Raw genomic sequence first — 9,811 nt, 5'->3', positions numbered from 1 at the left:
ATAAAAAAAAAAAAAATCAAAATATACAAAAAACTTTTGAGGATTTACGATACTGATGACCGTTGCAATGCGCGGTCACAGTCTTGTGAAACACTCAACAAAAATCTGTTTCAACGATGACTCATCTGAACGCCTCTGATTGGCCATTGCATTCCTAAGCTCAACAGAATTGTGTGTGATTGGTTAAAATGCGCAACACTGTAAAAACGCCTACAATGAAATACGGTGCAACATGAGCAGATCTTAATTTAATGCCGCAATCGACACTGTCTATTCATATTCACTTTGTAAGCAACAGACGTAATAGATTTAATTTGTTTTTGCAGGGGAATTTTTGTCCAATTTAGTGGCATTTTTGCCCCAAGTCCCCGTCGCCAGCCTTACACATGCTCCGCCTATGAGTTAAGGCCACTTAATATAAACTGGGACCAATGGTTCTTATATGGCATCGCTGTGAAGAACCTTTTAATCACCTTTATTTTAAAGAGTGTATGCAGCTGTATGAGCATTCTTCTAAACATCTCCTTTTGTGTTCCATTGAAGAAAGAAAGTGATGTACTGAAGTACTGAAGGTCACCATAACCAGATCTACATAAGGTTTTAGAGACGTCTGACCTCCCGAAGGCCTTGCCCTGCGCTGATGGTCTTGCGGCGTAGTAATACTGTTTATACTCATCCATCCAGACCTCAGCAGCTCTCCGCGAGTTCCTGCAGCATAACAAGCCATTCATTCATACACTGCAATGCAAAACATATGATTGCAAGTTACGTAAAGGTCAATTTACTTGATGTAGGTGAGTGCGTTGCCCTCTGGGAAGTCATAAGGATGGCGTTTCCGGAAGACGTGGCCCACGCGACTGCAGGGCAGGATCTCAAGACTGCCGCCACACATCCACACTCTGAACGACAGCTCTACAGCATCAAAACAGCAGAGATAGAATTACATTCACGTGTGAAAGTAAACACAGAGACATTCAGAATATTGTTTCAATCGTCCTGATCGTTTGACAGCACTAATACAAAGTATAGTGTTATAAATGTACATACATAAAAATAAAAAAAATCAAAATATACAAAAAACTTTTGAGGATTTACGATACTGATGACTGTTGCAATGCGCGGTCACAGTCTTGTGAAAAGGGTTCATTAGTGAGGACATCCACACACTATTCTGTATTCAGCTCTAGGAGTGCTGTATGATCACTGGATTCACTGAATTCACATTCACTGAATGTTTGACACTCGAACACACTCGAGCAGAGGAGTAAAATCATGCATCTGAACATCACTTACCAAAGTTCTCACCACCCCAGATGTCCATGTGAGTATCATACTGGCCCAGGTGATTAAACCAGCCTTTATCCATGACAAAGATTCCTCCAGCAATCACAGGAGTCCTGCCACAGTAACGGTTGGTATGGACATGTTATGGGCTTAAAATGTCTGAGACCACGACAGTAATAAAATGCTTCTAGTTTTCTAAAAGCTTCTGGGTGCTTGAATCCGTAGGTATTTCATTGTTACAAATTTGCTTCCATTTGATTAGTTGTCAAGTTTTTTCTTTGTGTTCAAGATTCTAAAACTTTAAATAGGCTTAAATAAGATTTTAGATTTTCAATCTGCCATCAGACTTTAATGAAGATAGATAGAGAGAGAGAGAGAGAGAGAGAGAGAGACCTGATTGGTTGTGTTGGGTCGTTTCTTGCCATTTTCTGTTCTATAGGAATCTGCTCCCATTTGAAGTGTAAACTCCAGTCGAAACCTGACGTCAGAGGGGAAAAAGTGAGGCGGTTACTTCTGGAATCAACACATGCAGTAAATTTGAATCTGTCAGCAATCAGACTAGTGGTCGACTGATTTTTTTTTTGATGGCCGATACCATAAAGTACATATGTGACCCTGGATCACAAAAGCAGTCATAAGTAGCACGGGTATATTTGTAGCAATAGCCAACAATACATTGTATGGGTCAAAATTATCCATTTTTATTATACAAAAAATCATTAGGATATTAATTAAAGATCAAGTTCCATGAAGATATTATGTAAATTTCCTACCGTAAATATATCAAAATGTAATTTTTAATTAGTAATATGCATTGCTAAGAACTTAATTTGGACAACTTTAAAGGAGATTTTCTCAATATTTAGATTTTTTTTTTTTTTTTGCACCCTAATTTTTCCAGATTTTCAAATTATTGTATCTCAGCCAAGTATTGTCCTATCCTAACAAACCATACATCAATGGAAAGCTTATTTATTCAGAAATTCTTATTTATGAAATCTCAATTTCCTAAAATTGACCCTTAGGACTGGTTTTGTGGTCAAAGGTCACATATAATATCATTTAAACAACATGCAAAACAATTGCTGCCATGAAGTGTAATTTATTTTACATACTAAATTGAAATTATTAACTGTAAAAAAAAATGATCTTGATAAAAAATAAACCTGTAAAAAAAGCATTTATGCTTTAGTGACTTTTTGATTCTGTAATCCTGAAATATATGTTTTTATATTATTATATGTTTTCATGCAGCTCAAGCAGTAGGTCAACACCAAGGTCATGGGCTCCAATCCCAGCTGAAACAAAATGTAAATGTAAACCTTGAATGCAAAATAAGATGCTTTTTATAAAAGCATCTGCCAAATTCATAATTGTAAACTATAGTATTTTTTCCGCAAATAAAGACATTGTTGAAGAAAAGCCAACAGTGCACAGACAGATAAAAGAGATGAGTTTGTATGGTAAAGCAGTGAGATCTCTCACCTCCTCTCAGGTCAGCAGAAGCGGCCAGGTAGGCGAAATTATCCAGACTGATCACATCAATGATGGGACTGACCACACGCGTATGATCCTGCAGGAGAACAATGGGTAAAAAGCTTTGATTTATTTAGTGGTTATTGTGTTTCAGGCCAGCTGAATGCAGCAGAAAGAAGGACACAAGCCATGTGTGTCTCCATGACCACCCTGCTTTAAGTTGAATTCGGAGGAAATGCATGAAATGAAAATTCATCTATTTTCTTAATGCATTTTATAGATCATATTATTTCATATTATGAAAGATTCATCCACTCAAAAACCATCCAAACAGATTAGCCTAAACCAGTCATATAATATACACTAAACTGTTTAAATAAATGAAATGATTTTTTCTCAAAAAAAGAGGAAAAAATATAGAGATAAGGAATGTGGCAATCAGAAGAGAGAAAGATGTCACATTTATGGTCACTCCCTCAGCAGCTGAATTTTATTGCCAAGGTAATAGTGTTATAAATGCACATACAATATTTTAAAAATAAAAAATGCATCATATGACTGTGTAAAGGCTCTGTGGATTTGCAGCATAGCCTGATGCAGAGCTCTAGTGTGTTCTTTGCTACTTTCGCTTGCTGCAGTGCATATACTTGTGCATACATAAAACTATTTTACGAGCATGTAAGCATGCGTATGTCGCATAAAAAAAACGTGTGCCGGGGAAGTTCATATTACAACTGCATAAGAAAATCAAGTGTTTTCAATTAGAGCTGGCGCTGTATGCAAACATGCTGAACTCTGCGCTCACAGCTCGAGTGTGTGCGGAAAAGCCCAGAAATCCATCTGCAATACATCCCACCTACAGCAGATTGACATCAGGACACTCAGAAGAAGCCTGTGGCTTGTCAGTTTCTTTTCTTAAAAAAAAAAAAAGTACTGTGAGTTTACCATGGTGCTGTGATGGCATCAAATAGTACTGGTACTGAATGATTACAGCTTGGCATTTACATGGTAGTGGTACTTCAAAGAACACCATCATATTACCATGTGTAACGGGGCGAACGAGACGTGAGGATCCATTTGCAAGGCTTTATTTAGACAGAGACGTGGTCATAAAACAGGCATGGGTCAGACAGTGGCAAGCAGGTACATTACAGGCAAGACAAAAAGAGTATCCAAAGGAAGGCGTGAGTCAGTCGACAGTGAACATTATCCAGAGGGCTTGACAAGCGGAGAAGTCCAATAACACGAGCAATAAGCCAGGTGAGGTACAAACACAGTCCGAAACAGAAAGGCAAAGGAAACCCAATAACACGAGCAATAATCCAGGCAAGGTGCAAACACAGTCCGAAAGAGAAAGGCAAAGGGTTAATCCAAGATAAACAGGCAATAATCAGGTAACATGGGAAAGCAGGCATGAACTATGAACTAAGGACTAGAAACTAGGGCAGGAAACTGGCGCCGTAATGTGCTACCACTAGGAGAGCGATAAACACAAACAATACTCAGTGCTGAATTGTAGTGTGAGACTGATTTATATAGTGTGTTATTAGTAGCCTACAGATGAGCGTGTGATTGGTTACACCTGTGTGCAATCAGTGCAATGGATGATGGGAAATGTAGTCCAGGGTATAGTTAACAGTCTGTGTAGTGTGAGAGTCCATGTAATGAGCGGGTGACCTCTGGTGGTGAGTGAACGGAAGTTCATAGACCGGATTCGTGACACCATGACACATAAAAAAACAAACAAACATAGTATTACCATGGTACCACGTCCAAACTAGATGAGTGAACCTTACAAAAAAATTATTATTATTTTTTTTTAATCTAAAATCAAAAGGTTTCTATCCTGTCCTTATTGTAAAAGTTTAATAAATAGATTAAGCAAATAAAAAAAATCTAAAGTAAAAATTGAAAAATAATATATTTTAATTTACAATGGCTGCATACTGTTCTAAAACACTTTCCATAATGCTATTGTAATAGAAAAAAAAAAAAAAACGGAAAAAAGGTAAAGAATTTTGTAAATCTAAATTTTGACATAACAAACCTTGTTTTTGTTGTGCATTTAATAACTTTGTATTTTTGTGTTTGAATTTTTAGGGGTGAAACTACTGGTTATCATTCAAATTCTAATATTACGTCATTCAGAATTCTTCTTCCTTTAAAAACATGAAGCTGTAACTTGATAATGTCAATATTTACAACTAATTTGGCCTTTTTAAACATCTGCTGTTCAAAAATACAGATCCATGAAAAGAATGTCAAATTCAAAGTGACAAAATTCAAATTTTCAGGTTTCAGACACTGGTTTTCTTTTATTAAAGTGTTGTTTGAGGAGAGACCGTGTGTGTTTCTTTCAGTGTGTATCATTCGATTTCTTACAGCGCTCAGATTATTCAGACATGCGTATTAAAAGTATTAATGACCCTTGAGTCAAAAATGGAAAAACAGGAGCATTCATGGACATTAAAAACAGACTGTAGTCAAATATTTGAATAAAAAATAGTGGTTTTACACCATGTTTTAGTAAGTGTCTAAACTGCTTTCTGATGCTCAAGTGCCTTGATTTTACATTTGATATAACTACACTTTCATATTTACATCTGAAGAAAATGTGACCAAAGAAAAAGTCCACCCTCATGTCTTCAGCAATCATCCAGAATCACGGCCTGCAGCACAAACAAGGTATACTGAGAAATACTAGGCTCTTGGCTCCATAAAGCTCTTATGCTGCAGAAAAGTGGTTGAGGAGATGATGATGATGATAATCATTTTTGATGATTTAGGACGAGAGAGGCTACATGGTGCAGCTGTGAGAAGACAAACGACCTTCCTCTCGCTCTGATTCTGGGAAAATCTCCCTCTGAAGAACCAGACTGGACTCAGGCCATTTATGACTCATTACTGACTCTCCGCACTCACCATGTTAAAGCAGAGATCTCAAGTGAAAAATATGATCAAACTCTACAATAATCTGCTGCAAATTCATCTGTCCCTAGGTACAAGCTAGATGTAACATGGACAGGTTGCATGGCATGCATCATCCTCTAAAACCGTGAATAAAACGTGAAAAAAGGAAATATGACCTAGACTACTATAAACACAGGTTCACGCAGTGAGAATAAACATGACCACAATGTGTTTTGTGCTGTGAGAGAATGAAAATTCAAATGACATTAGAAATGCTTAATCTTCCAAAACGTCAAGCATTCTGCGTAATCTAGATTTAGGACATTTGTGTTTCATTTTGTACAGTAAACACTTGTAGAAGTGTTTGAGTCACCACTCGACGTCCAGAGTCCTGAAGCAAAAGCAGTCGAGAAACGCTGCTCTGAAACAGACATGATCAATGTTTCTCTTAAGTCTTCATACACAGCTGTGTACTTCTGATGCTCCCACGCAAAAAAAAAAAAAAGAAAGAAAAAGAGTCTTTAAAATGTTTGGAAAATGGCTAGATGCCCTAGAAATCCATCATGATAAACTATAAATATTGGCCTGTGACTAATTGGACTAACTTTCACTACGTGACACATTCATTCGTACCAAAGGGTTTGATTGTATGCACAATGTTCGATGTCAACAATACACTACACTACCTGTCAAAAGTTGGAAATAATTACAATTTATTGTATAAAGTTTTATAAAGATATCTCTTATGCTCGCTAAGGCTACAATTATTTGATCAAAAATACAGCGAAAACAGGAAAACGGTGAAATATTATCACAATTGAATATAACTGTTTTCTATTTTAATATATTGTTAAATATATCAATGTAATTTATTCCTGTGATGCAAAGCTGAATTTCCAGTCTTTAGTGTCACATGATATTCAAATAGAGAACAAAGGGTAAGCAGAGCAGAAGAAGTCTCTTTCAAAAACATTTAAAAAAAAAGGTCATTATTCCAAACCTCTGACTGGTAATATATATTGGAGGTGCTTTTTTTTTTGTTGCAATCTAAAAGCTTATAAAGCCTGTTTATTTTGATTATCTAACTATGCACAATTACATTTCTAGTTTCATTTCTGTTGGTGTTTAGCATTGTTTTATCCCTGTTGTCTTACTCTGTCACAACAGATTGAGAAGCTCTGATCTAGATAAAGTATTATTAAATAAGTATCACCCTGGAACAATTACATATTTTGTAATTTTATATATATGTATGTATGTATGTATGTATGTATGTATGTTTGAGTTACTGTAGATAAATAAGGGAAGGCATCTGTCATACTGTACCTAATAAAGTAACAAACTGTTATGTATTGGAACACTTTGCATTTTGATAGAATTTCGTTGTTAATAATGGTTCAATGTGGTTGTGTTTTGCACGTCGTGATACCTCTTTGACTCTCAGGATCATGGGCTGCAGCCAGTCTGTGTTGACCTCACAGTGACTGTCCAGGAAGGTGAGGATGGAGGCCGAGGCCGCAGACGCCCCTCTGACACGAGACCGGATCAGACCTGATCAACACCAGCACATGTTCATTACCCACAACACATCGCCATCCCAAAATAATTAGAACAACACCAAATAATACATTCATTGAGTGCACAGATGAAGTTTGTCAGTTGCGTCTAATAAAGGCCACATTAAATCTAAATGGGAGTTTTGTGTTATTTAAATCCATGTCTGGTAGACTTTAGTACATTAACATACCACTTCATCTGTATGTTAATGCACTAAAGCTGATCAAATTAACCTTTTTTTTTTAATGTTAACGTTTTTGAAAAGTCTCTTCTGCTCACTAAGGCTGCAATTATTTGATTAAAGGTGCCATAGAATGCATTGATACAATATTTTAAATTGTTCTCTGATATCTACATAGAAGGTATGTGGCTTACTTAAGGGCAAAAAATCTCCAGAAACGGTTTTACATGTCCATTTACAACCCTAGGATTTGTCCCTAGAATGAAATGGTCTGTTTTTACCTTATTTGGAAGGGTCATGAATAATAATTCTGAGCTCTGCTCTGATTGGCTGTTTCACAGTGCGGCTCATTTCAGTAGCTCACACAGCAGGAAGGAAACACAGGGAAAATATATATTTCAATACTTTCTCTCGCAGTTATATCATTGGGTAATTATACTGTATATAAAACGCGGGCATTAGGGAGCCGCTATTAATATGCGGGGCATTGAAACTGCTTTCGAATGCAGCTTTTTACTTTCACTTTCGAGATTTGTGATCGCACGTGATCTGTGTAAACTACAGCGGCAGTACTTAAAGGGGTGGTTGATTGCGATTTCACTTTTTTCCATGTCCCTTTAGTGGCTCACGTTATTTGTTTTCCGTGCCTTTCTGAATACAGACACCAACCCATCCCTGCACTTCACATCCCCTGCACAGCCTGGAACATTACATTTATTTCCATGATCTGCCATTTTCGCTATTATCCTCGCTTGTTTCTTCACAATACCTGCAGAACTTCTGATGATTCGGCTGGCGGCTGGCATAGAACATGGGCGGTATATGCAAATGTTGGGGGCGTAACTATTAGTGATCCCAACAGTAAAGTCACAGTCGGTGTTATGTTCTGATTCGCCTATTTTTCAGTGGTCTTTTGAATGCACGAGATTTACATAAGAAGGAGGAAACAATGGTGTTTGAGGCTCAAGGTATGTCATTTCCATGTACAGAACTGTTATTATTCAACTATGCCAAGGTAAATACAGTTTTCCATTCTATGGCACCTTTAAAAAATGTGAAATGTTATTACAACTTAAAATAAGTGTTTCTATTTGAATATCTGTTAAAATGTAATTGATTGCTGCGATCAAAGCTGTATTTTCAGCATCATTACTCCAGTCTTCAGTGTCACATTATCTTCAGAAATTATTAATATGCTGATTAGCTGCTCAAGAAACATTTCTGATTATTATCAATGTTGAAAACAGATGTGCTGCCAAATATATATATATTTTGTGGAAACCATGAAACATTTATTTTCAAGATTCTTTGATGAATAGAACATTTAAAAGAACAACATTTATTTGAAATAGAAATCTTTACTGTCACTTTTGATCAATTTAATCCTTAGTTACTGAATTAATTGTATTTTTTTTTTTATCTCAATGACCCAAAACTTTGGAACAAAAGTGTGAGTATTTAAACTTTGCAGTCTTTAATATGTCCTGACAGAATTTACAGTTTTATGTGAATTATTCCTGATGGAAGTTTAGCACTATATACTCAGAAATGCATCTAAATGAGATCTAAATGAACTGGTATTACTCATGTCAAAATATTATATTTAAATATATTAAATGTATACCAACCAAACTGATTTTTATAAATCAGGTAGCTCTTTAAGGTAACAATGGCAGATCACCACTTTTTTTCTAAAATATTGCAAATGCAAATGCAAAAACAAAACTCCATTAATTATACAATATGCTGTCAATATGCATTTATTATAACATTCAACATGTTTATTGTTAGTATATGAATGTATCTCCACTCCTCGTATCACACGTACCTTCTCGGCGCTCATTTCTCAGACAGCGCACCTTTGGGATCTGAGAGAGAAGTCGACAGTCTTCAGCTACAGAGACACAGAGAGACAGAGAGAGACGGACAGAGACAAAGAGAGAGAGGGACATCAGATTTCCCAGAATGCACCAACAAGTGAGTGTGCAGCACACATGTGCATTTCAACATTTCAACATGATCATTTTAATGGACAGTTAAAGGGGTCATAGGATGTTGCTAAAAAGAACATTATTTTGTGTATTTGGTGTAATGAAATGTGTTTATGTGGTTTAAGGTTAAAAAAACACATTCTTTTCCACGTACTGTACATTATTGTTGCTCCTCTATGTCCCACCTTTCTGAAACACGTTGATTTTTACAAAGCTCATCGGTCTGAAAAGCGAGGTGTGCTCTGATTGGCCAGCTATCCAGTGCGTTGTGATTGGCCGAATACCTCAAGCGTGTGACGGAAATGTTACGCCCCTACCATACTGTGATGCCCTGTCAGGCCGGAGCGACGAGACAAAAACATGAAAACCCATTACAAACGAGGCATTTGTTGCATCCAGTGGGGACATAATT

At 36.6% G+C, this 9,811-nt stretch overlaps 1 protein-coding gene across 1 annotated transcript in view; it reads right to left on the bottom strand.

Annotated features, from left to right (window-relative positions):
- Positions 1 to 387: 387 nt before the first annotated feature.
- LOC107687941 (polypeptide N-acetylgalactosaminyltransferase 16-like) overlaps positions 388 to 9,811 on the bottom strand; it is a 25,633-nt gene continuing 16,209 nt past the window's right edge. The window contains exons 5-11 of the mRNA XM_016485431.1: positions 9,237 to 9,302; positions 7,100 to 7,221; positions 2,770 to 2,857; positions 1,678 to 1,762; positions 1,294 to 1,397; positions 786 to 912; positions 388 to 708 (exon numbers count right to left, since the gene is read on the bottom strand). Of these exons, the coding sequence (XP_016340917.1) occupies positions 396 to 708; positions 786 to 912; positions 1,294 to 1,397; positions 1,678 to 1,762; positions 2,770 to 2,857; positions 7,100 to 7,221; positions 9,237 to 9,302 (905 nt within the window). The 3' untranslated portion in view covers positions 388 to 395. The remainder of the gene's footprint in view (positions 709 to 785; positions 913 to 1,293; positions 1,398 to 1,677; positions 1,763 to 2,769; positions 2,858 to 7,099; positions 7,222 to 9,236; positions 9,303 to 9,811) is intronic.

This window comes from Sinocyclocheilus anshuiensis, unplaced genomic scaffold (genome assembly GCF_001515605.1).
Source record: "Sinocyclocheilus anshuiensis isolate Anshui unplaced genomic scaffold, SAMN03320099.WGS_v1.1 scaffold421, whole genome shotgun sequence".
Taxonomy (NCBI): domain Eukaryota; kingdom Metazoa; phylum Chordata; class Actinopteri; order Cypriniformes; family Cyprinidae; genus Sinocyclocheilus; species Sinocyclocheilus anshuiensis.
Note: the sequence above shows the minus strand (reverse complement) of the source record. Positions and strands in the feature narration are given on the sequence as shown.